This window comes from Drosophila mauritiana, chromosome 2L (assembly GCF_004382145.1).
Source record: "Drosophila mauritiana strain mau12 chromosome 2L, ASM438214v1, whole genome shotgun sequence".
NCBI classification, from domain to species: Eukaryota; Metazoa; Arthropoda; class Insecta; order Diptera; family Drosophilidae; genus Drosophila; species Drosophila mauritiana.
The window spans coordinates 20,608,697-20,633,349 of record NC_046667.1 but is presented as its reverse complement, the minus strand read 5'-3'; the positions used below and the strand labels follow the sequence as shown (position 1 = coordinate 20,633,349).

The window sequence follows — 24,653 nt, the reverse complement described above, 5'->3', positions numbered from 1 at the left end:
CACAGGCGCTCTTAAAGGGTTAATGCTTTTAATTTGAAACGTAATAAAAGACCCAATTTCATAAAAAATATGTCGCTGTCCTTGGAGAGATCCTAAAATAAAAACAAAAACCAATATAATCGGAAAATAAACCTTAAGGAATAGCTAAACATTATTGTGTACTTATTGTTATTGTTATTGTTACTTATTCGTGATGATACAAATTACATTTGGAGACCAAGTAGAAAACATTGAATGATTTGTGTGTTGGACTGCAGACTAAAGTAAATACAGAATATGCATATGAATTGAAATTAGAGATCAGAAAATTTAAAATCCTTCCTTGTTTAAAATATAGTGTTGAAATGTGCGCAAGCATCGATTAATCGATTTACTATCGTCGTGGCAGCGTCGCTTTGCCACACTGCGCAGTGCGCACGAAGAATAGAGGGAGAATGAAAAAAATGACATAAATGGCGGAAAGCAAACCTAGCGCCAACATTCGTATTTTCGTTTAATTTTCGCTCCAAAGTGCAATTAATTCCGGCTTCTTGATCGCTGCATATTGAGTGCAGCCACGCAAAGAGTTACTAGGACGGGAGTATAGTCATCGAGTCGATTGCGGACCATGTACAAGCGCAAAACCGCGAGTATTGTTAAAAGAGACAGCAGCTCCGCAGCGGATACCTCCTCCTCGGCTATGATGATGAAGGTGGATTCGGCTGAGACTTCAGTCCGGTCGCATAGCTACGAGTCCACACCCATTAGCATGGAAACATCACCGGATCCTCCAACGCCAATCAAGTCTCCGTCGAATTCACAATCGCAATCGCAGCCTGGACAACAGCGCTCCGTGGGCTCACTGGTCCTGCTCACACAGAAGTTTGTGGATCTCGTGAAGGCCAACGAAGGCTCCATTGACCTGAAAGCGGTACTAACACGGCCAAGCATTAAGTACTCCACCTTTACATCGTCAAAATTTTCCCTCTGCAGGCAACCAAAATCTTGGACGTGCAGAAGCGCCGAATATACGATATTACCAATGTTTTGGAGGGCATTGGACTAATTGATAAGGGCAGACACTGCTCCCTAGTGCGCTGGCGGTAAGAGCTCCTTTACATTTTATGAAATCTAACTAAAAATGTTAGTGACAACAAAATTAAAGAAAAGGGGGTGGAAGTCGCCCTTCAGCACTTAAAAATACTGTACAAACAGGTGGAATTTACTTTGATTATCTTTAAAGTATGATTCCACATAAATATTTCTTGATAAATGATTGATAATGTGAATTTTCCAGCGGCGGGGGCTTTAACAATGCCAAGGACCAAGAGGACTACGACCTGGCACGCAGCCGGACTAATCATTTGAAAATGGTGGAGGATGACCTAGACAGGCAACTGGAGTATGCACAGCGCAATCTGCGCTACGTTATGCAGGATCCCTCAAATAGGTCGTATGCATATGTGACACGTGATGATCTGCTGGACATCTTTGGAGATGATTCCGTATTCACAATACCCAATTATGACGAGGAAGTTGATATCAAGCGTAATCATGTAGGTATCTACCAGTTGGAGGTCATTGAACTAGTTTTCGGGGTTTCACATTTCTTTAAACGAAGAAATATGTAAACTTATCGTATAATATGGGATTCAAGCGAAACAATATCTTTCCAGTACGAGCTGGCCGTGTCGCTGGACAATGGCAGCGCAATCGACATTCGCCTGGTGACAAACCAAGGAAAGAGTACTACAAATCCGCACGATGTGGACGGGTTCTTTGACTATCGCCGTCTGGACACGCCCTCACCCTCGACGTCGTCGCACTCCAGCGAGGATGGTAACGCTCCAGCATGCGCGGGGAACGTGATCACCGACGAGCACGGTTACTCGTGCAATCCCGGTATGAAGGATGAGATGAAACTCTTGGAGAACGAGCTGACGGCGAAGATAATCTTCCAAAATTATCTGTCCGGTCATTCGCTGCGGCGATTTTATCCCGATGATCCGAATCTAGGTTTGCCTTCTTTTCTTCTGCCAATTTAAAAGAGCCCCCGTTTAACTTGATGCTGTCCGATGTTGCAGAAAACCCGCCGCTGGTGCAGCTGAATCCACCGCAGGAAGACTTCAACTTTGCGTTAAAAAGCGACGAAGGTATCTGCGAGCTGTTTGATGTTCAGTGCTCCTAACTGTGGAATGGGATGTACACCTTAGGACTATAGCTACACTGCAACTGGCCGCGTGCATTGTGCAAATATTTATGATTAGTACAATTTTGACTTTGGATTTCCCTATATCGTCTAGAAATTTTTAATTAGTATAATACCTTCTAATTTCGCCACTCTAACAGCAAAACCAATAAATTCATAAATGCACACATTGTAGGTTGTGTATTTTTTTTTTTTTATTGTGATTTAGATTACCGCAACATCCGTAAATGTCGTGGAATTATTGGGCCACCCTCGTGTACGTGTAAATCGATAAGGACATAAGGTTGGAAAGATTTATAGGTTTATTTTAATTTTGTGAAGAAAATCTATGATGGCTTGGTAAGCGTTTATGTTTTCGTTTTTAGAGAGATGGTAGATGTTTGGTATTTTTCCAGGGCTGGAAAGTGTTGGCTAGCAGTGTTGTACTTGGAACAGCTGATGACGCGGGATACGTTATCGAAAACGTTACATATGCTATTGTTTGTAACGTACATTTTATTCAAAGTATAATTGTCAAATGCGTTATCGCTGAGAAGTCTGTTAATTATTTTGGTATCTGTAGATTTACGTTTACAATTGGGATTTTTAAACCATGGGTTTTTAATGTGCCGCTGCTTGTTTGCAGCAAATTCTGCGTGTTCCTCTTCCCAGTGCTTTTGAATGATTCTGTGTATTTCAGCCGTGTCATCTTTAATGCTCCAACTTACTACGTTGAAAATTCCTTGCGTCGATGCATTTTTGGCGGCCAGGTCCACGAGATCATTTTCCGGAATGCCGGAGTGACTAGGTATGTGACGGATTTCAATGTGTGTCATGCGGGGATTGTTAACTATTTCCTTTTTAATGTTACAGGTTATATAATTATCATGCATAGTTTTGTTTTGCAATGACCCTGTTCCTTCTGTCTGTTAAGATAGCCATTCTGGAAATGCCTAACATAGTCCACAGCTTTGACTATCACTAGCAGTTCGCCAGTTGAGAGGACAGTGATTTTTTGCATAGAAGCTTTCTATATGTTTTGAGCTAGAAGGAAGGCTACACTGGATTGATGTTCGGAAACTGAGCCATCGTAAAGACTATCTCGAACGAACCCCCCGTTTCTCAGATTGGACACTTTATCCTTACTGATTTTTAGAATGCATTTTTGGTCTATAGCATTTTTATTTTTGGCAGTTTCTTTAAAGAAGTCTATGTCTACCTTAATTTTGCTACTACGGATTGATTCCGGATCATAGCCTTTGATTTGTTTTAGTTTTACGAGCGTTGAGATCGTAATTGTCTAATAGTATTTCTTTGGCTGGTTATGCGTGGGCAAAATATTAAACAACTCATTCCTTCGCCGTTTGGAAACGAATTCTGTATTCCGGTGGCATTTCTGCCGCTATGTTTAATTTTTTGTTTAGTTCTGTTTGCAGTTTCCCTTAATTAAAACTCGTTTTCAGGGATTTGACCTGATAATCATATCGTATTAAGTAGATTAAATTGATCCGCTTTATTTGTTGAGAAAAGTGTTTATATCATTCGATTCGAGATGTTGTCGATGCATTTTGCTGAGTCTGGCTTTCTGGTTGCTATATAGGTTAGAATGTCTATCCATTCAAATGGGGTTCGCGTATGTAGAGTAACGAGTCGGGTAATATTGATTTCGTGGATGTAGTGTTTTTCAACATTTCTAGGAATTGTTCATCTTCTTCTGGAGCCCATGTTTTGCAAGTTCGTTTAATCTGTTGGTATTTTTTATAATTTTTATGCTGTAGGGATGGAAGGGCTTTTTCATTTTTTTTTGTTTCTTATGAAATTTTGAAGAGTCTTTTCAGCTGCTAATGTATAAGGACATCTTCATACCTTTTGGTACAATCAAATTTCTGCCTCGCTGCGTTTTGGAGTCGGAGAAACTTTTCTGCTTTTGAAAACTACAATTTTGTTGGTTCGTATTTGTATGATCCTGTGATTTTAATTGTGTCTGCCCTGGTTATGTAGTCCAATGATTGTTTAATGGAATCTAAACTTGAAAAATTTACACTTTCGAAGGCAGAAGTCACTCTATTGTGGAGTGGTTTGTATGTTGTGACACGAAATGTTAAGGTTGCTTTTGTTTGAGAAGGTTAGATCTAGAACCGAATATTGGACTGGACTGAGAGAAAAGGTTGGAGATCCATCGTTAAGACATATAAAGCCTGCATCTAATGCCTAGTTGTGGATCCACATGATATTGATTTTGAATTGAAGTCCCCTCCCATTATGCTAGGGCTGGATAAGTTAGCGGCATAATTAAAAAGGTCTCTGAGACCACGCTTGAAGTGTTCTACAGGGTGCGGCAGCATAATTTCCTTTTTTCAGAAACGGGATTTCAAATAATCCAGTGCATACATACACAAGAATATAAAGTGAACCGTAGGAGAATGTTGCCAGATCGTTGGTATGAAGCTTGCTAACAAAAGTTATTCGATATTCCATTTAATCGATATTCAACACTTCCTCTAAAACTAAATGCATTTATTATAATATAATCCAAGCAATTTAATTGATTCATAATGCTTTTGTTTTCCTAAGCCGTTTGTTAAGATATCAGCAACATTTCTATCAGATGATACATATATTAATTCTATTTCTTTACTTCGATTTTCTTTCTTATGAAGTGATACTTAATAACTATTTGTTTAGTGCGTTTGGGATGTACAATAATTCTGCTTCCCCTAGGTGGCTAATAAGGTGGTTGCAGGCTCCAGTTCACCAACTCGCTTAACGTCCATTCCAAGAAAGTATTTTAGGGGCCGCTATCATGTGTCTCGAACTTGTCAGCAATCAATCATTTGATGTTATTAATGTCTTTTTCGGTAGGACAAATGATAATCGTCTAAGTCGTCTACTGCAATGTACTTCTGCTCTGTGAGATGTACGTAAGGAGTGTTTTATTCCAGGATCGTCCAGATTGGTTTGGGCCGTAGATTGCCTTTTTGCAGCTTAAATACTTTCGTTGATGCATACTCCTTCTCGCGGCGATAGCAAATATCATTTGAATTGTTTCATAACGGATTACTGGGGAGAATGTTTCCTAGTAATTGACTCCAAACTGCTGCCCGCATCCTTTATCAACTAGTCTAGACTTGAATCGCTTGAATTCGCCGCCTTTATTTAGCTTTTTGCTTGGGAGGTAGGACCACAAAGTGCCATGTTTCGTTCTTTCGTAAAGTGTTCATTTCCGTTTGCATAGAATCTTGCCAGTTACGAACATACTGACTGCTCAACGCTTCTGCAACGCATTTCGGTGTTTTAATGTCATCCGTACTATCGAGGTAACTTAGTTAATTGTACTGCTTTCGAGGGCTGCCGCGTTCGCCTATAAGTACAATTCTGGGTCTACCTGGTCCATGACGTGCAGAAATTTCCACCTGTTCCAATGGCTCTTCTTCATCGTTGGCGCAGACAAACTCTTCCCCTTCTTCGTCTAAGTCACTGTGCTTCGTGTCCTGATTTGATTTACTGGCTCCGGCTGTAAGATTTCTACAGGTGGCTCGAGACGAATAATGTTTGACGAAAAATCCCTCCAAGAATTTTACGTCAGGACGTACCATTGCTGACCGTTTTTCGGGATCGTAGGGACGATACGCTTTTGTCTCAGGTGAATATCCATACTCTCTTCCTTTTGCTTGAAACTTACCCTTCCTCGGTTTATCCAGCTTGTCGGATCCAGTGCAGAAACACGTGATCCAAAGGTGCAAAGATGCTTCACAGATGGCCTTCGCCCTTTCCATAACTCAAAGGGAGTCCCTCCATTGCACTATGGTCCAGAATTCGTTTTTTTTGGCATAAAGTCTAAATTTTTATGGCAATATATCGTCCTTTAGCAATAATTTTCTAATAGAAAATTGATCATATAAATAAAAACCAAAAACATAATTGACCGAAAGCTTCACTAAATCTTTTTATGAGCTTTGAAAGGTGCAGTGTTAAACAGCTGATTGAGAGAATGCAATTCCAGCCAAATTATTTGCTTACTTTTGCACGTAGTACAATCGTTAATACGCATCCAAAAATTATAGTAAAATATGGAAAATAAATGTCAAGGTATGATGTTTTTAACTTATGTAGGTAATATATGTATAGTTGTACTGTTTTTATGTTGTGTGACATCCAATTTATGTGTATCTTAACAGAAAATTCTAACGAGTCCCTTGTGTTTCGTGGAGTATAACTAATTTTCTGACAATTTCTGACAAAAGTTAAAAACATAAGTTTGTACCTTTAACTATTGTCTTTGACGGTAAAGTAATATCTTTTGCCCAGTTTTGCTCGTTTTCTTAAAAATTTGATTTTATATAGGCAAGTTCGAGTTCAGACATAGCGACCTCCTGAACATTTGGAGGCGTAACAATAGGCAAATAAATTATGTTTCGGATTACGTTTATTCCGCAATCAACAACAATAATCAGGAATCGAAAAAGACAGAAGAGATTGACAAATAAAATAGTACATTTTTAATAATTTATTAAAAGAAAACTGCCCGAGTGCAACAGACAACTAGATCGATTTATTTCTAAACATAGCAAGTGGATGGCGTCTAAGATAAGAATTCTTGTTAGTGATGTTGAAAACACCAAAACACCCCAGCAAATGGGACGCCGAAACTTATCTTACCAAAATGCAGGAGAAAGATTAAAAAGGAAACTGAAAATGCGAGTGAAGCCTGGAATAAACTTTACAAAAGGGACCGACTATCACATGCAAGGAAAAATAGTCGGATCAATAGGATGAGTGATATTTTCCACAGAGCGATTGATTCCTCGGACCCACTATTATCAACAATTTGTTTAAAAGAAAGAGAGAGAAAAAATAGGAAAAACCACTTCCGAAGGCAGTATAAGTGTTTTGGAAATACCGTCTAATTTTAATCCTGATCCATGAGACAAAATATTGGATTCACATTCTGATTCTGATTCGAGTTCAGATTCGGAAATTTATAATGTAGAACTAAAAGAAGAAGAGGGCGATTATTTTTAAAACAACAATATACACACTTTTATTTAAAAAAAAAAAATGACTCCTGAGTCACAACAGTAGTTAATAAGGGAGGCAAGAGAGGGCGTGGTCGCACAGACTCCAAATTTTGTGCGCAAACTATTTGTGATTTAACAACAAAATGTACAAAGTTTTAAGTCTGTAGCTCAATTCTTAGACTTTATGCCAGAAAATCGAATTCTGGACCACAGTGCATTGAGAACTTTAATTCGATGCGGTTCGCACAACTTCAGCCCACAGAAATGCCGGTACATTTGCGTACACTAGGATACTTTTTGCCATTTCTATTGTTTGACATTCAACATAACTTTTAAATAGCTTGAATTTTTCGAACACTTCACAAAAACAGTTCTTTCTTGTGTAATCGTAATCTTGTGATTTCTGATAACATGACCGTGGTTTTATTTTCATTAATATTTGAACATTTAGTTTTGTCACAACACATATGTGAAGTAGCAACAATGTCAAGGCACCATATATTTTTTCACTGCTATGCATTAAAAAATTTGATTGTTCGTTCTCCTTTTCTTTTTTCTCTACTTTTTTTATTATAGCATTTCCTTTTAAATTTATTTTTTTTGGCGATTGTCTGCTACTGTTTTTCTATACTTTGCGTGTGTGTACACAGCTTCTGTTTCTTCTAGTTTCTCTTCTTTTCTGGAGCCTTCCTCGAGGAACTGAAGTGTGTTTCTATTGCGACTACAAAAATTTCGCAAGAATCGGGCAAACTAGACAAAAACATGATGACCTTCAACTCGTCTTCCAAATTTATTGCCGGCTCTGCCAATTTATCAGTTATGTTTACAAACGAATCAACATACTAAGACGCAGTATCCCTAGAACGCATTTTTAATCTCACTAGTTTTTGATACAACTGAGTTTTTCTAATTGGTCCCGCCGGCATATGAATTCTGCGCAATTTTATCTATGCTTCTGCCGATGCTGTGCACGACTTTATATGTATCAACTTAGTGGGCTTAATATTCAATATTAAACCAGCTAAAGCATTTTGATCAATTGTTTCCCACTGCCTGCGTTGCTTCCATTTGAAGCATTCCATTTGATTTGTTTTTCACACACGACATTCCACAACTCCGATGTAATTAATAAACTCCGCATAGACACATATGTCAAAATTTACGTTAAGTTTTTCTTTTTGAATTGACATGCTCATTACGAATTATTTTCCAAACGTTTTCTAGTCTTTTTCACAATTGACGAGGGATCTGGGCCCATAACCTTTGTTGGTTTATTTGCAGAAAAAAACACCCGCGCAATGTTGAATTGTAAACGTTTAATGAAGAAGTGAACTCAGTAAGAGTACATACATACATAAGAAAATGAAGCCAAGCATACGATAATACAATGTTGCCGGACCGTTGGTATGAACTTTACTAACAAAATATATTCGATATTCAACTTAATCGATATTCAACATTTCTGACTTTTCAGAAGGAATTGGAGCGCTTGCGAATTCCAAGACTTTGTTCTATCTTTCTGTCGATTCCCTATTTTCTTCCGCTATTCGAGCATTATTTGTTACTCCTTATTCGCTTTTGCTCTTTGGATGTATTCCAAATTTTGGCCGGTTCACGATTCCCCGAGATACCAGCTACCTTTTGTCCGCTTTTTCCTTTATTACTCACTTTTGATGATGGTTGATATTGAAGCGCTTTCTCTTCTATGCTGCTTTAAAGCCAATTGCAGTAGTTAGCACTTCATTAAGGCTAACGCCTCTTAGCAATTAGGCAAAAGCTGCCTTGCGGCACGAAAAATATCACTACATTTTTCACTATATTGAATTTAAATTTCGGTTTTAGGTTTGTCGCTTGGGAGCCCTAAGCTCCTACTCCTCTGTTTTGGTACAAATACGTTTTCATAAAATATTCCTTTTAAGATAATTTCTAAGGAAAAACCGTAACTTTTATGGATGTGTATGGACACATGTGAGGGATATCAGAATAACTCAAGGATTCAAATTGGGTAGTCACAATATTTGGTTTTAAAATTTGTAAGCCTTATGATAGGGCCGTCTGGTATTTAACTACCGCTTAGCGCGACGACACGGTCACACTGGTAGGAACTATTAAAGTTAATGCGCAAACACACATGGCGTGATCATGGAAAACTTGGCTAAAATAAGGATGAGCCAAAAACTGGCCTGCTGGCAGCAAATTCTGACCACCTTGGGAACGAGTTCCATGTCAGAGCACGAATGGAATACTTTTTTCAGGGGGTTCCTCGAAAGCTGGCAAAATCCCTACTGTATCCAAACCAGCTGCGTAAGAATTCCGTAAATTTTATCGGAGAACTACTAGTTTATTATATGTTCTAATCAACCAACAGGATCCGAGTATTCCGCTGAGACAGGAGCTCTTGGTCAGACCGAGGAAAGCTGTGCAGGAAAATCCGCATGGGCCAGTGGCCACACCTCCAGAGTCCCCTGTTTTCCTGGAACCCATCAATTCAACCGCGCCGCGTGAACATCTGAGTCCCAGCAAGTCCCTTGATTCAACAGGTTGTCATCCTGGTGATGGGGAAAGATCTCCAAGTGTTTCAAATAAAAATTCTACGCATAAAAATCCTGGTGACTCCAAATATACTAAAATCTGGAAGCAGAGCAATATTCATACGACTTCCAGTTCCTCCAAAGCTCAAATTTCCATGCGCAGAGATTCTAAACTCTCAAGTACGAAGAAGCGCCCAGTTACGTGTCCACTTGTAGACGATACAACGGATGATTCGCGCAAAAACCGAGAACAACATGCTAGTGCTTCCAACAAAAATGTTTTCAAGTCCAGAGAGGCATCGCCCAATGTTCCAAACTTGACGAAAGATTCATGTGCTTTTCCAGATGTTCTTATGTTAAGTCCCAATTGTGCGTCTAAGATAACACAACGTGGAAATTCATTTGGTCAGACACAAGATTACAAAACTTCTCCAGGGAAAATAATCAAGCGTGTTCCCAGATATAGTTCACAATTCTTAAAGCCAAAAACCGGGAAAGTACATAATTTAGGAGACAAACCTAAGAATAAACAGCAGCCGAAGACTCCACCGCCATTCCTGCTCGACAACGAGTACAAGGAATCAAGCGACGACTCTGATGACCAACTGCCGCTTTCAAAATTGTCGCTAAAGATGAAAAGAAATAAACTAAATCCCCTTTTTCTTTCTCGCAATAAAGATTGCAGTCCTGCTCCTGAGAAAGTGAAGCTAAAAGGAGGACGTCCCGCACAAAATAAGAAAGAGCAGCTGCCATGGGAGCCATCAATATTAACTAATTCGAACGATCAAGGCAAGCAATTAGCAGAGCCCCTTCGAAAATCTGTTAAGAAACCTACCAAACAGAAGAAACGAAGACTTAGAGCGCCTCCGCAGTCAAAGACTCAGGAGAAGCAATCAACTCACGAAATGATCAGTGAGCAGGCCAAAACCATCTCAAAAGCATCTGGACAGCAGACATCTAGAGTACATAGCAGCTTGTCACCAAGCAATATAAGGAACAATAGCGTTAAATCAGTAAGCAGTATATTGGTTTTTACTCCACCTAATAACTTCCTTTTGTTACCGCAGATAAGCGCCAAAATGTTGATGCCAGCCCATAAGTCGCATACTGCGATCAACTTGAAATGCTCAGAAATCGATGTACCCGCTGAGAAGGATTTGTGCCACAAGCTTGATGTTACAAACGCTTGTCCTAAAAATCGCTGCGATGACCTATACAAACACAATATCAATTTGTTTGGCGACGAGGATAACTTCCAGAGCCCACAAGACTATGCAACAAACAATATGCATGTGGGTCAGCCTCTGGGTGACGCCTCCGAGATCAATCGCTGTCTGGAGAACTTAAACAATAAATCACTGAGCGAGATCGATACCCAGCTGGTCAATACCAGCAAGTTCTTAGAGAAGGTGACGAGACCATCGACAGTGGAGGTAGACAAATCCGATTTAATGGACATCTTTATGGGAGGAAATGAAGAGTTGGACTATGAGTACGACGATGATGATGTGCTCTCGGTAGCTGCCTCCTGGAATGGACTCGACGATGAGAATGTGCCTGAGGTCGAACCGTTACCCAAAACCGAGCCTTCCACAGAAACACTTAAGCCAATCAAAAAAGAAAACGCACAAAAAAAGCAAAACATAAAATCGTTTCAAATTCCCAAACTGAATGCTAAAAATCTGAAGACACAGCCCTCCGTAATGCGTTCCCTGTACGAGAAGGAGGAGTTGAAAAAGATTAAGGTGTTGGCAAAGCCTGCGCCGCCTTCACAAGGGGATAAACCCTTAGCTGAATACAATCGTAACCAACGCGACGAAGCAACTGCTGCCCGACGGGCCAAAGAAACATTCCCAGTATTTGCTCCACCGTATCGTATAGCACCAGAATCGGCAGCTGCTCTGGTCAGCGCCAAAAGCCAACAGGTTATACCACAAGTACACATTCCCACCTCCCAAGAGGGTGTTAATTGGATCAAAGATGTGTTTGGGATAAGGTGCATGCACAGTGTGGACAACAAATGCATCTCTTTTAATTGTGATCATACGAGAAACAATTTGGGTGAAGTCCAGCAACGATTGATGAGGATGGACGACGACACCTTGGTGAGCGTCTACCGACAAACGAAACGAAGCTTTTTCCTGTTCCAGACCTACTACACCTCGTTCGTGGATATCTTCGAATTTCGCCATCTCTGGCAGTATCTGCTAATCATGCTGGTCGACTGCCGATTGTACAAAAGCATTTCAGCTCCCCTACTGGCACACGTGTATGAAGCTCTCAGTAAGTGCGGAATGCAGAAAGAGGCTGTGAAAAGGATAATGGAGCATGTGTGGTTGCCATGCAAAGCGCACAAATATCGGGATCTGATGCTAACGACGCTAAATATTCTGTCCAACGCTAACTGGGAGGACTATTGCGATAAGCTTACGCAGCTGGACACGTATTATAACTTTAAGATACCCCATAAGAACTTGATCACCATACTTAAATCTTCCGAAGACTGCTCAGATAAATTTGCAAAGGCTGTTAAGTTGATCACCCTCCATCCAACTTCTATTTGTACCAACGAAACTATTATGTCCATTTTAAGCAGCGCATCGAATGAAAGTGCGAGCGCAATCCAGGGGCCGCCAGAAGCGGGTTCCTCTCATTCCTCGTTCATTGCACCAGCTGCTGCTGTTCAGCCTCCACACTTCACAATTCCTAATTTTGGACATTTACCAACCCATAGCTTTAATTATTCCAATGAATATACGACCAATATACATCATTTTGATTAAGCAAATGAAAATGAATGAAAAATGACTGTCATATATACTTGACATCTACCACAATCTCTTCATTTCCCTTGATAAACATAATTGAATAAATTAAATTATCAAATGATTATTACAAATATTTTGTATTACAGAAACTATCAATAAAGTAAAAGTTGCGTAATTTCTATTTAAAAGTTTTATTATATTATTCTTAGAGTAGCACTAATAAAAATCGAGACTTATCTTTAATACAGATCTGACCTATCTCTTCTGCTTGCCCTTGCTCCAATTCTTTTTGCCAAAGCTCTTTCTTCCACCAGCGCCAGGCTTGTGGCCACCGCCAGTGCCGCCCATTGGTTTTATGCGTTTGCGAGCGCCCGTGAAGTTCTCCGAATCATCGTTATTGTCCCCGCCCCTCTTATGACCCTTGCCACCCCTTGTATCTTCTAGATCCTTCAGCTCCAGTTTGGCGGTGCGCTGTGCCTCGGCCACTCGTTCTTGAAGGGCCATCACCTCATCCTCCTCACACTTATACAGTGTCAGTTGCTTCCCCAATAGATGTTCGATGCGCTGATACAACTCAATGTCATACTGGCTCACGAGGGTTATGGCTTTGCCGGAGCGACCTGCTCTTGCTGTTCTTCCCACGCGGTGAATGTAGTCTTTGCTGTGCGTTGGTATGTCGAAATTGACGACAACATCCACATGAGGAATGTCCAGGCCGCGGGACGCCACGTCCGTCGAAATGAGTATTGACCGGTTTTTGGTCTTGAATTTGTTTAAAGCAGCCAGCCGCTTGTTTTGCGACATTTGACCATGCAGCGGAATAGCAGCCAATCCCAACGCGCGAAGCATCAATGCTGTCTTTACCGTGTTATTGCAGGTGCTGCAAAATATCATGAAACTGTTGCCTGCCAGCTCATTAAGGATATGAACCAAATACACATCCTTGTATTTGACAGGGATAAACAAATATGATTGCTGCAACTGCTCAACCGTCTGATACTTGTTAGACACCTCTACCTTTACAGGATCCTTGAGGGAGGCACGCTGCAGTTTCTTTACTTTCTTGGTCATGGTCGCACTGAACAGAAACGTTCGTCGTTCACGCGGCAATACTTTCAGAATCTTGTCCAGCTCCACCTCAAAATCCATGTTAAGAATGCGATCCGCCTCGTCCATGACCAAGTATTTAATAGCCTTAAGGTTAAAACCTTTCATGTTTTCTAGATGATCAACCAAGCGACCCGGTGTGGCAATTATAATATGCGGCTTCTTGGCCAGTTGAAGACCTTGGGCTACCATGTCCATGCCGCCGACTACCACGCAACACTTTATGCCAATCCCGCTACCTGAAAAAACAGAGCTAGATTTAGTTTGGCAGAAGGAAATTCAAGAATACGATAAATGGGAAGATTTTTTTACTCAGAGGTAGTGACGAATAGGAAAATTATAATTTCATATTTTCGTGGATACACAAAATCAAAACAAGTTTAACATCACTGCGAATTAAAAGCACATAAATTATGCTAAAACTCACCAAGGGCTTCAAACTGCTCGCCAATTTGAAAGGCCAGTTCCCTCGTGGGGGTTAGCACGAGGGCAAAATACCGCTGCGGATTCTCGAGAAGAGCGTGTAAAATTGGTAAAGCGAAGGCGCCCGTCTTGCCGGAACCGGTCTCCGCCAGGCCAATTACATCCTTGCCCTGTAAGGCTACCGGAATGGCCTCACGTTGGATCTTCGAAGGCGCCTTCCACTTCAATTCGTCACATGCTTGACACAAAGCCTCATTGAGACCCTTTGAAGAAATATGTCCATTAGATTGAATTTTAATTTTAATTAATAGCGGGGCTCATACGAGATCTTTCCAGGTTAGCTTCTGTTCCTCGGCTGCGTCGTCCTCCGGCTCGGTGCCATTAGATAGTTCATCTTCGCCACTTTGTGCCGCCTCGTTGTCCTCTTCCACATGGTCGTTATCTCCATCTTCCAGCTCCTCTTCGCCACTTAGATCCTCATCGTCGTCACTCGTTTGCAGCTGCGTCTGTTCGTCCTCTGAAGTTTCCGACATTTTGTTACATGAGTTTCAGCAAAATTTCACGCTACGGATATTACCAATTACAGCACGTGGTCGAAAGGAAAGAGTTAGAGGTGGTAGAATAGAAATATCTATTTGCATAGTATCGATATAGTTGCGTTTTTGAAACAGTGAAGATGATTACTTTCGATAGCTTATGTGCGTTAATATGACATACACACTGCCGCTTAATAAAATTTGTAACTCATTCATATAGAGCCATGACCTTAATTACAGGAATTAATTATACTGCAAATAGTTTGTTTTTCAGAAATATATTTATAATTGAATAATATCGTCATGTGTGAGAAAATGGTTTAATATTGTGATTCCGCCGTAACTTCAGTTATATTTGTGACAAAACTTGAGGATACAAATTTGGTATTCATCTTTTACCATCGCGCAATATTAAATTAATGAAACGCCAATTAGAGGGTTATCTGTCATGAATTTATCCTAAAGATAATTTTGTCAACGAATAAATGTTATTGATGCTATTATATGTATATATATTTATATATTATATTATATATTATTTCTAAATAATATTCCAATAATTTTTTTTTTAATTTTGTAGGAACATTAAAGATTTAATAAAAGGAAATTTTACTTAATTTTTTCTTATTATTTTAGATTTTAAAATTTTCATCTCTAATGTTTGTTGTTGCGATCTATTGACGTTATGCTTGGGTATACATTATCGTACTGAGAGGTTCAATGAGGTTCACTTTAGTCAGGAATTGTTTCATTTATTTTTAAATCCGTTAGCGGAAAAACAAAAACGTTGCAGAATTGTCACATCCAACTTAAGGTCGCCGTGCTTTTCAACACTTGCTCGCTATAATCACAGAAACAAGCGACGGTCACGCTCCTTCGATTATTACTCCGAACCTATCGGAGCCTATCGTTCGTCGATATCGGGTCCTATCATATAAAATATTGATTAAATTTACGCAAATACAAAATTTTCTTGTTCCGATGAAAAGTAAGCAACAAACTTACGGTTGAGAGGATATTTAAGAGAATAACATGTGCGTTGGCGAAGACCATATCACATCATTATTTATCAGTTAATTCGTGGCTATGCGGTTGACAAGTGAAAACGCCTACTAAAGAGAAACTGAAACCTTCAGAAAGCGAGTAAAGGGGGCAATCTATATTTACAACCTGTCCATTAAGATCGGTTAATATTTTTGCAAATGCTTTACAGGTAAACCATAAAAATCCATTGTGAAAATTTATGGGGGTGGTGGATACTCAATAGGCGCTAGACGTAGTAAAGAGAGCGGCGAAAAGAGTGCGGAGCGAAAGAGTGTGTATTTGATGTGTACTCAAAAGTGGCCGAAGAGAGCGCACTAATACACACGCATACGGAGAAAGGACGATAAAGAGGTAGAGCTTTCCGTGGAAACTAGGATAAAGTGTTTGCCCAAAATGAACCCGGCGGTGGATGCGTGGGCGGTGACCCCGAGGGAGCGTTTGAAGTACCAGGAACAGTTTAAGGCACTCCAGCCGCAGGCAGGATTCGTTACCGGCGCCCAGGCCAAAGGATTCTTTCTGCAGTCCCAGCTGCCGCCCCTGATTCTGGGCCAAATATGGTATGTATATGACGCCCCCATGAATCATCCACCGATAAGAGTGTTAATTCTTACTCATTTTCTTATCTCCAGGGCACTGGCGGACACTGATTCCGACGGCAAGATGAACATCAATGAGTTCAGCATAGCCTGCAAGCTTATCAACCTCAAGTTGCGCGGCATGGACGTTCCCAAGGTTCTTCCTCCCAGCCTGCTGTCGTCCCTTACCGGCGATGCCCAAAAAACCCCCTCGATGACGCCACGTGGCTCCACAAGCTCCTTGAGCCCTTTGGATCCACTCAAGGGAATAGTTCCGGTAGTAGCTCCAGTTGTTCCCGTTGTGGCTCCTCCGGTGGCTGTGGCTGCTGTCATCTCACCGCCCGCAGTCTCAGTGCCGGCTGGCCCCACACCCCCCACCAGTAATCCACCTAGTCGCCACACGTCTATCTCGGAGCGAGCGCCATCGATCGAGTCTGTGTAAGCATCACTTAGAATCGAATTTTTGATTTAATATTATTAATGCAGCAAAGAAGAGATAATTTAATTAATTAAATTTCAAATGTTCTTAGTTATAGAAATATTAGCAAAAACATATCTATAGCATCGTATCTGTGCTTAACTCCTCAATCAACTTCTATCCTTTTAGTAACCAAGGAGAATGGGCCGTTCAAGCTGCCCAAAAGCGTAAATACACGCAGGTGTTCAATGCTAATGATCGCACCAGATCTGGTTACTTAACTGGATCCCAGGCACGCGGTGTTCTCGTACAGAGCAAGCTACCCCAGGTCACGCTGGCCCAAATCTGGACGCTGTCTGACATCGACGGCGATGGGCGGCTGAACTGCGACGAGTTTATTCTTGCCATGTTCCTATGCGAGAAGGCAATGGCTGGTGAGAAAATTCCGGTTACCTTGCCTCAAGAATGGGTACCGCCCAACTTGCGCAAAATAAAATCGCGACCAGGATCGGTCTCAGGGGTGGTATCCCGTCCTGGCTCACAGCCGGCCTCCCGACACGCATCTGTTTCATCCCAGGGCGCAGTGGCAGTCGTGGATGCTGACCCAACAGCCGGACTACCTGGACAATGTAAGTGCCTAATTAACTCCTTTGCCAAACATGTATATATAGTCTATATATTAACACTTGTGATTTCGCGTTCCCCAGCTTCCTTCGAAGACAAGCGCAAGGAGAATTATGTTAAGGGTCAAGCAGAGCTGGATCGTAGGCGCAAAATTATGGAGGACCAGCAGCGCAAGGAGCGGGAAGAAAGAGAGCGAAAGGAGCGTGAAGAGGCTGATAAACGTGAAAGGGCTCGTTTGGAGGCCGAGCGTAAGCAGCAGGAGGAACTAGAGCGACAGCTCCAACGCCAGCGAGAGATTGAGATGGAGATGGAGGAGCAGCGCAAGCGGGAACTGGAGGCTAAGGAGGCGGCCAGAAAGTGAGGACCTTTATCTTGCTTTGAGCGGCAAAAAAATTTATACAATTTCTATCGAACCAGGGAGCTGGAAAAGCAGCGCCAGCAGGAATGGGAGCAGGCTAGAATTGCCGAAATGAACGCACAGAAGGAGAGGGAACAAGAACGTGTTCTGAAGCAGAAGGCACATAACACCCAACTTAATGTGGAGCTGAGCACCCTGAATGAAAAAGTAATGTTCTTAAAGTGCAACTAATCTGCATGGCTGGCCCATCTAACTAGCTCGACTTAATTACAGATCAAGGAACTTTCGCAGAGGATTTGCGACACTCGCGCCGGCGTGACAAACGTAAAGACCGTTATCGACGGAATGCGCACCCAGCGCGACACTTCCATGTCCGAAATGTCGCAGCTGAAAGCGCGCATCAAGGAGCAGAACGCTAAACTGCTTCAGCTCACTCAGGAGCGGGCCAAGTGGGATGCCAAGAGCAAGGCCAGCGGGGCTGCCTTGGGAGGGGAGAATGCGCAGCAGGAGCAACTGAATGCAGCATTCGCACACAAGCAGGTGAGCTTTGGCTAAACGTAAAGTTTTAGTATTCACCGGATTCTCTATAATATTATTTTTCTTTTTCTACAGTTAATTATTAACCAAATAAAGGACAAAGTCGAGAATATCAGTAAAGAGATAGAGTCAAAGAAGGAGGATATCAACACTAATGATGTACAGATGTCTGAGCTCAAGGCCGAGCTCTCCGCTCTAATCACAAAGTGCGAGGATCTGTACAAGGAATACGATGTGCAGCGCACCTCGGTGCTGGAATTGAAGTACAATCGAAAGAACGAGACTAGTGTATCGTCGGCCTGGGACACAGGCTCTTCCAGTGCTTGGGAGCAGACGGGTACGACTGTCACCGATCCCTACGCAGTCGCGAGCAATGATATCTCCTCACTGGCCCCTCCAGCTGTGGACTTAGGTGGACCGGCCCCAGAAGGATTCGTAAAATATCAAGCAGTATACGAGTTCAACGCACGCAACGCCGAGGAGATTACTTTCGTGCCTGGTGACATTATCCTGGTGCCATTGGAGCAGAACGCCGAGCCGGGATGGTTGGCTGGCGAGATAAATGGCCACACCGGCTGGTTCCCTGAATCCTATGTGGAGAAACTAGAAGTCGGTGAAGTTGCTCCTGTCGCCGCTGTCGAAGCCCCGGTTGATGCTCAAGTTGCCACCATGGCTGACACCTACAATGACAATATCAATACCAGCTCTGTTCCGGCAGCTTCCGCAGATATGACTGTCGCCGGCGATGTCGAGTATTATATAGCCGCATATCCTTATGAGTCTGCCGAGGAAGGCGATTTGAGCTTCAGTGCCGGTGAGATGGTCATGGTCATCAAGAAGGAGGGTGAGTGGTGGACAGGTACCATTGGTAGTCGAACGGGCATGTTTCCTTCGAACTATGTCCAGAAGGCTGATGTAGGCACAGCGAGCATAGCAGCTGCGGAACCGGTAGAATCTCTTGATCAGGTAAGTGGATAGATAGTCAATAATTAAGTCATGTGTGGGGCCATTTGCGTTTTAAATTGATTCGAACTAGAATCAACAATTCTAATAATATTATGTATAGAAAATCGTGTACAATTTCATAGTAAAAAAAGTGAGCGACATTATTTATATTTGGTCAAAGTAGAAAAGTGAACTTAGTTCCCAAATAAGAGATTTGAAACGCCAAATTTGAAGACAGGCCAACACTTTATCTTACTTGTCAAGAGTTTACAATCCCAAAGTCCAAAGTCGTGTCTAACCGTTGCCCTCATGTCCATCTACTAATCCAATGCTTTTCATGTGCTGTGCTTTTTGCCACCGTTGTTACACTTGCACTGACCCAGGAGACGACGCTAAACGGCAACGCTGGCAACACCGCTGCTCCCGTGGAGGCACAGGAGCAGGTTTACCAGCCGCTGCCTGTTCAGGAGCCCATCGAGCAGCCGATATCTAGCCCAGGCGTTGGCGCTGAGGAGGCGCACGAAGACCTCGACACTGAAGTTTCCCAGATAAACACACAGTCCAAAACACAAAGCAGCGAGCCTGCCGAGAGCTACAGCCGACCCATGTCACGCACCTCTTCCATGACACCCGTAAATAGTTGACACAGCCCGTTACCACTTAATTTATAGTTTCATTTGATTAACTAACATCTTTTTGTCCATAATTTTGCAGGGAATGCGTGCCAAGCGGTCTGAGATTGCTCAAGTAATCGCGCCCTATGAGGCAACCAGCACGGAACAGCTTTCGCTAACGAGAGGCCAGTTGATAATGATCCGTAAGAAGACGGACTCCGGCTGGTGGGAGGGTGAGCTGCAGGCAAAGGGTCGCCGGCGGCAGATCGGATGGTTCCCGGCCACTTACGTGAAGGTTCTCCAAGGCGGGCGCAACAGCGGACGGAATACTCCAGTTTCCGGTAGTCGAATCGAGATGACTGAACAGATCTTGGGTTGGTTTTTGATTTTCGTAGTATGATTTAAATAACTTATTTAATCTATATCGTTTTTCCCATGTAGACAAGGTCATTGCTCTCTATCCGTACAAAGCACAAAATGACGACGAGCTGTCGTTTGATAAGGACGATATCATTAGCGTTCTGGGTCGGGATGAGCCGGAGTGGTGGCGTGGCGAGCTGAATGGCCTTTCCGGTCTCTTCCCTAGCAACTATGTGGGACCCTTCGTTACGTCCGGTAAGCCAGCGAAAGCTAATGGCACCACCAAGCAGTGAATCTCACCTGCCGATCCAGCTTAGCTCTCTAGTTACCACATTCCGTACACATATTATGTTATTTTTACTCTTATTTTCGAATTATCCATTATCAATGCCAATAAGTTCTCGCCTTTTGCTATTGAAAAACCCACTTTAGTGTTTATTTGTTGCAATATTTCCAAGATGTATCTAATTGTTAATTGTGATTATTTAGTTTTTAGATTTACTCTTAAGCTTATCCCTAGCGAGCTCTCTCTTTTCTTTTAGATAATTTCTATTGTTAATTCATTTATGTATTTATTTAGTCTGCATAATTATATTTTGTATTTAAATAATTGTACATAAATTAAAAGAATTAAATGCAATTTCGATCTTAATTGCCAACAGGAAACGTATAACGAGCCTTCGGGTTTGGCCTCTAAGCGCTATCAGGCACTTGCATGCAGAGAAGCCGATAGATAATCTACATGATCCTTTGGGCGTTGGGTTAGCTTAAGATCAGCATCAGCAGCAGCATCAATATCCTCAGTAATTACCTAGCGGGAATTCGTACAGTATTCTAGAAAGCTTAAAAGTTGGTTACATTCATTGTTCAACCTGAAAGTCTATTCATAATGTTTATCCTATTCGGTGTAAAATTCCCTCAACTTGATAGAATTAGTAGGCAGATATCATCTGAAATCATTTACAGAATCAAACACTTCTCTCACGTTCGTAACAAATCAAACGAAAGATACAACCGAATTGTAGTAAGCCGCATTTTAAAGGGTTTATATAATAATCTGCATATGGAAACTACAATATACATAAGGATATCAAATGACATTTGAAATTTTGTTAGATGTAGATGTGTTTATCGATCAAATCCAGAATATTCAGCAGTTTTTTCCCCAAATGCTACCACAAATACGCAAATAGTATCTATAACGATGGTTTTCTGTGTTTTCCAATAATATCCGAATGTAATTGTATATACTAAAAGTATTAAAACCAAAAGTGGGAGTATACATTATTGTTAACTAAATATTAAGCATGATGACCATTTACTTCTATCTTTATAAAGACATCAAGTTTAATGGAAAAACGGGAAATATAATTGTAATGGCTAATTTCAGTTTAAACTTTAAAATAACATAATTGATTTAATAACTAATTTAAGCGCTTATCTGAACTGCCATAACTGCATTAATTTTACGTGTATTGTCTCATTGATAATGTTACATTTGTTTGCAATGTAAAAACTAAGTATGTACAAAATCCACACATAGTTCTTTCCACCCGATTGGATTGAAAGTCGGATATTATAGAGGGCCACGTTATGCTGTTCGAATCATTCTATGCTAGTTGCATTTAGTCTATTTAACAAATCACACCACACATGTATCTATCTATCTCGTACATATGAAGAACACTGTCGAATGCCTTTCAAAATGATAACCAAACAGTCACCTTAAGCGGACTAACTTAATAGTAACTTGTTATTGCATACCACGACTACTTATGCGTCTACAACTATATTAAATGAAACCAAAGTAAAGAATCGTTATGAAACCCGCATGGCTGCGATCAGTTGATGATCAGTTGATCCCAACTGATCGGCTGGGTGGGTAAGTTATAAAAGCATTAACACATATTTATGTAGCAAATGTTGGGTTGTTTAATTCCACATATAAATGTACTAATAACTTTGAACGAACCACAAAAGAAGCATAGCATATACATAATATATACAGAAAATACTACAATTTCTTTTAGAAAACGCAAAGCAAAAATGTTAATTGAGATATTCGTACATTCCGCGTCCCGCATATACACTCCTGCATAAATATAATGCGTACTCATATAAGCGTACTTATTTAATCGTTACAAAAGTTTGTTATTGTAAACAATGCTTAAGCGTAATTACCGACGAGGCGCAATCCCGATCAAATGCATTAGCACACCTACACTAGGAATCACTTTAAACGCGAAATGAAGACCATCGATATATTTACCTATATACAAGCTGAAGTGTGGAGAACTTGCAGAACTCTTCTGCAGACACGCAATGCATTCGAGTAAATATAAAGTGAATTCTTCTAGAAAAACAAAACCAAATACTACTATAAAACATATTGAAATATATCAGAAGAGCAAAAATATTAAATTAAATTACGAAAATAACAAATTACACATATTTGGTGCAATAAATGTATAAAAGAAGTTCAAAAAAGTTACGTTTCTATCTTTGTTACTCGTAGACCAAAGGGTTTACTAGATTCGCTAAAGAGTGTGTAGCAGGTAAAAGTGTGTACATGTGTACATTTCGAATATTCCGGATCCCTAGCCCAGTAGATATGGCCAAGTCCGTCCATCCGCCCACCTGTCGAGATTCCGAGACCTAAAGGAACTAGAAGCAGATTCAGAATGCAGGCTCAAGTGAAGCAGGATTGTTTTTAACCAAAGACACTAGAATAACAAGATGCGTAACGGCCATACATTCGTTTGGCACTATGCAGCCACTTTTTTGGTGAAGGCCAAATTTGCTCTCTTTCCGCTCGCTCACGTTGAGAGCGTAAGAAATATAAAAATAGAATTTGCTTGCTTGCGTGAGTAAAAACAAGAGACGAGAACGCGTATATGTGTGCGTGCTGTGCTAGAAGACGATTTTCGGGCCGAAATCAATTCTGATCGAAGAAACGAATTTACATATTTGGAGTTGTGGCCAATTTCGTAGCAATATGATGAAATAAAATAAAAATTCCCTGACTATTATAATAATTATTATAATAATAATTAAAGCAAATACAAAGGAAATTATTATAACTACTGTAATTTGAAACATAAATTTTCCAAAAAGAAGACATAACATTGAGAAATAAATATTTCATAAAAATAATAATTATTTTTTAATTTCATAAAAAAATAATAATTTAATTATTAAATAATAAAAATAATAATTTTATTAATAAATAATAAAAATAATAATATTTCATAATAATATTTCATAAAAAATAATAATACGTAGTAGAAAATAAAAATTAATAAAATAAATAAAAATATGAAAACAGTTCGTTGCAAAAGGCACGAAGTGCGGACACAAGCACTCAACAATCATTGCCTTATTAATTTTTCTCACGCCGCAAGCTGAATACCCTAATGACAAGTATTCTAATATAAAGTCATTTTCGAAATTTATTTTGTGATGTACATAGATTCGTCTATTACTATTTCTAAGCTTTATTTAAATAATAATAACGTTGAGGCAATGCAAAACAAGAATTTTTCGCATGGTGCCAATTGATAAAAAATAATATAGATTTAAAGTCAACGAACTTCTAAGGTAAAGGGCATATTTTGTCAAATTTACAATACATGAGCATACGTGTGCACACATACAGTTGTATGCTATCACTGCGTAGAAAAGAGCTGTTTGCTGTAGCGCTCTCCGCTCTTTCTCTCTCGAACAAAAACTCAAGAGAGCCTGGAGCCACCTCTAGAGCCACGGCCAAAAAATCGCGTGCCAAAAATTTGTATGGCCGTTACGCATCTTGTTATTCTAGTGTCTTTGTTTTAACCGTGTTTACAGCCCACAAACGCCCATTACGGGGGGAATGGCTAGCGCTCATATTCTTAAAGATTTTGCAAATCTGCGTGCCAAACATGTTTAATGGGTATTAAAAACATTCACTATATGCCTTGAAGTTAGTAGAAGCAAAGACACTAGAATAACTAGAACTAACTATTCTAGTGTCTTTGGTAGAAGAGTCGTCTTTGTACTGCTTGCTGCAGCATTATATTTCTGCTTGCTACCTCTCTTGCGCGTCCTAGCTGAGTAACGGGTATGTAATAGTCGTGGCATTCGACTATAGTGTCCATTTGTTATGTCCGGTACATTGGTACACTCGGCTATTGCGAACTTTATGGCCTGCACACCCGACGAATGCATTCATAAGAGTATTCATAATATTCATGCCTCTACACCCGCAGAGATCAAGACAGATCCAGGTGCCGATGATAGAAGATCCAAGGGAATCCAGCGGTTATGGCAACAGTGGCGCGGATGCGATACCGACCAGGCAGATCAGCACGAAGGTTCATCCAACAATAAGCTGCGAGGCACTATACAGGCCGTGCACATAACCAAGCGGCGGGATGGCCAACTAATGGGATGTGCCTATGTCCGGTTTGAGTGCAATGAGCTGTTGGCCAGGTCCATGTTTCAGGAAAATGGGAATCAATTGGTTGGCAAAGCAGTAGTGGTCGACTGGCAGCCAGAACTGCCGAAAAAACGATTTCGTCAATGGCGTTGCTGGTAAAACAAAACCCATACAGAGCCGCCCATACAAATACAACATCCGTAGTTGCTAATTC

At 40.8% G+C, this 24,653-nt stretch overlaps 5 protein-coding genes across 12 annotated transcripts; 3 read left to right on the top strand and 2 right to left on the bottom strand.

Moving 5' to 3' along the window:
* The first annotated feature begins 409 nt into the window (after positions 1–409).
* LOC117149192 (transcription factor E2F2) lies at positions 410–2,362 on the top strand. Its single transcript, XM_033316755.1, has 5 exons — positions 410–910; positions 973–1,082; positions 1,277–1,535; positions 1,656–1,995; positions 2,064–2,362. Exons 1-5 carry the CDS (start codon positions 608–610, stop codon positions 2,165–2,167), a joined length of 1,116 nt encoding a protein of 371 aa, XP_033172646.1. The 5' UTR covers positions 410–607; the 3' UTR covers positions 2,168–2,362.
* A 2,369-nt stretch (positions 2,363–4,731) lies between these two features.
* LOC117150846 lies at positions 4,732–6,614 on the bottom strand. Its single transcript, XM_033317916.1, has 2 exons — positions 5,850–6,614; positions 4,732–5,798 (listed from the first exon to the last, which is right to left on the bottom strand). The coding sequence occupies exons 1-2, from the start codon at positions 5,941–5,943 to the stop codon at positions 5,494–5,496; spliced, it is 399 nt and encodes a 132-aa protein (XP_033173807.1). The 5' UTR covers positions 5,944–6,614; the 3' UTR covers positions 4,732–5,493.
* Positions 6,615–9,264: 2,650 nt separating this feature from the next.
* Positions 9,265–12,665, top strand: LOC117136585 (protein deadlock). Of its 2 annotated transcripts, XM_033297568.1 has the most exons (3): positions 9,265–9,489; positions 9,554–10,729; positions 10,784–12,665. In XM_033297568.1, exons 1-3 carry the CDS (start codon positions 9,328–9,330, stop codon positions 12,497–12,499), a joined length of 3,054 nt encoding a protein of 1,017 aa, XP_033153459.1. In that variant the 5' UTR covers positions 9,265–9,327; the 3' UTR covers positions 12,500–12,665. The 2 variants fall into 2 exon arrangements, with proteins under 2 accessions (XP_033153459.1, XP_033153452.1); XM_033297561.1 differs by having other exon boundaries at positions 9,554–12,665.
* Positions 12,657–14,684, bottom strand: LOC117136596 (probable ATP-dependent RNA helicase DDX47). 2 transcript variants are annotated; one of them, XM_033297582.1, is made up of 4 exons: positions 14,592–14,684; positions 14,338–14,531; positions 14,019–14,277; positions 12,657–13,830 (listed from the first exon to the last, which is right to left on the bottom strand). In XM_033297582.1, exons 1-4 carry the CDS (start codon positions 14,653–14,655, stop codon positions 12,740–12,742), a joined length of 1,608 nt encoding a protein of 535 aa, XP_033153473.1. In that variant the 5' UTR covers positions 14,656–14,684; the 3' UTR covers positions 12,657–12,739. The 2 variants fall into 2 exon arrangements, with proteins under 2 accessions (XP_033153473.1, XP_033153481.1); XM_033297590.1 differs by having other exon boundaries at positions 14,338–14,623.
* Positions 14,685–15,429: 745 nt separating this feature from the next.
* LOC117150854 (intersectin-2) lies at positions 15,430–24,613 on the top strand. Of its 6 annotated transcripts, none has more exons than XM_033317945.1 (12): positions 15,430–15,538; positions 15,764–16,151; positions 16,224–16,607; positions 16,777–17,216; positions 17,295–17,568; positions 17,629–17,776; positions 17,843–18,109; positions 18,182–19,072; positions 19,435–19,683; positions 19,766–20,039; positions 20,107–20,280; positions 24,270–24,613. In XM_033317945.1, exons 2-12 carry the CDS (start codon positions 15,988–15,990, stop codon positions 24,596–24,598), a joined length of 3,594 nt encoding a protein of 1,197 aa, XP_033173836.1. In that variant the 5' UTR covers positions 15,430–15,538; positions 15,764–15,987; the 3' UTR covers positions 24,599–24,613. The 6 variants fall into 6 exon arrangements, with proteins under 6 accessions (XP_033173836.1, XP_033173841.1, XP_033173839.1 ...); XM_033317950.1 differs by lacking the exon at positions 24,270–24,613 and adding an exon at positions 20,688–22,479; XM_033317946.1 differs by lacking the exon at positions 15,430–15,538 and adding an exon at positions 15,568–15,584.
* Positions 24,614–24,653: the final 40 nt, after the last annotated feature.

Coding starts and splice junctions, on each gene's coding strand:
- LOC117136585 (XM_033297561.1), top strand. CDS start 9,328: ATGGAAAACTTGGCTAAAATAAGGATGAGCCAAAAACTGGCCTGCTGG. Junction 9,490..9,553: donor ACTGTATCCAAACCAGCTGC/GTAAGAATTCCG, acceptor ATCAACCAACAG/GATCCGAGTATTCCGCTGAG.
- LOC117150846 (XM_033317916.1), bottom strand. CDS start 5,943: ATGGAAAGGGCGAAGGCCATCTGTGAAGCATCTTTGCACCTTTGGATC. Junction 5,799..5,849: donor GCTGGATAAACCGAGGAAGG/GTAAGTTTCAAG, acceptor CTGAGACAAAAG/CGTATCGTCCCTACGATCCC.
- LOC117136596 (XM_033297582.1), bottom strand. CDS start 14,655: ATGCAAATAGATATTTCTATTCTACCACCTCTAACTCTTTCCTTTCGA. Junction 14,532..14,591: donor TCGACCACGTGCTGTAATTG/GTAATATCCGTA, acceptor CGGAAACTTCAG/AGGACGAACAGACGCAGCTG. Junction 13,831..14,018: donor CGAGCAGTTTGAAGCCCTTG/GTGAGTTTTAGC, acceptor CTGTTTTTTCAG/GTAGCGGGATTGGCATAAAG.
- LOC117149192 (XM_033316755.1), top strand. CDS start 608: ATGTACAAGCGCAAAACCGCGAGTATTGTTAAAAGAGACAGCAGCTCC. Junction 1,536..1,655: donor TTGATATCAAGCGTAATCAT/GTAGGTATCTAC, acceptor ATATCTTTCCAG/TACGAGCTGGCCGTGTCGCT. Junction 1,996..2,063: donor TCCCGATGATCCGAATCTAG/GTTTGCCTTCTT, acceptor CCGATGTTGCAG/AAAACCCGCCGCTGGTGCAG.
- LOC117150854 (XM_033317945.1), top strand. CDS start 15,988: ATGAACCCGGCGGTGGATGCGTGGGCGGTGACCCCGAGGGAGCGTTTG. Junction 19,073..19,434: donor CGGTAGAATCTCTTGATCAG/GTAAGTGGATAG, acceptor GCACTGACCCAG/GAGACGACGCTAAACGGCAA. Junction 19,684..19,765: donor GCACCTCTTCCATGACACCC/GTAAATAGTTGA, acceptor ATAATTTTGCAG/GGAATGCGTGCCAAGCGGTC.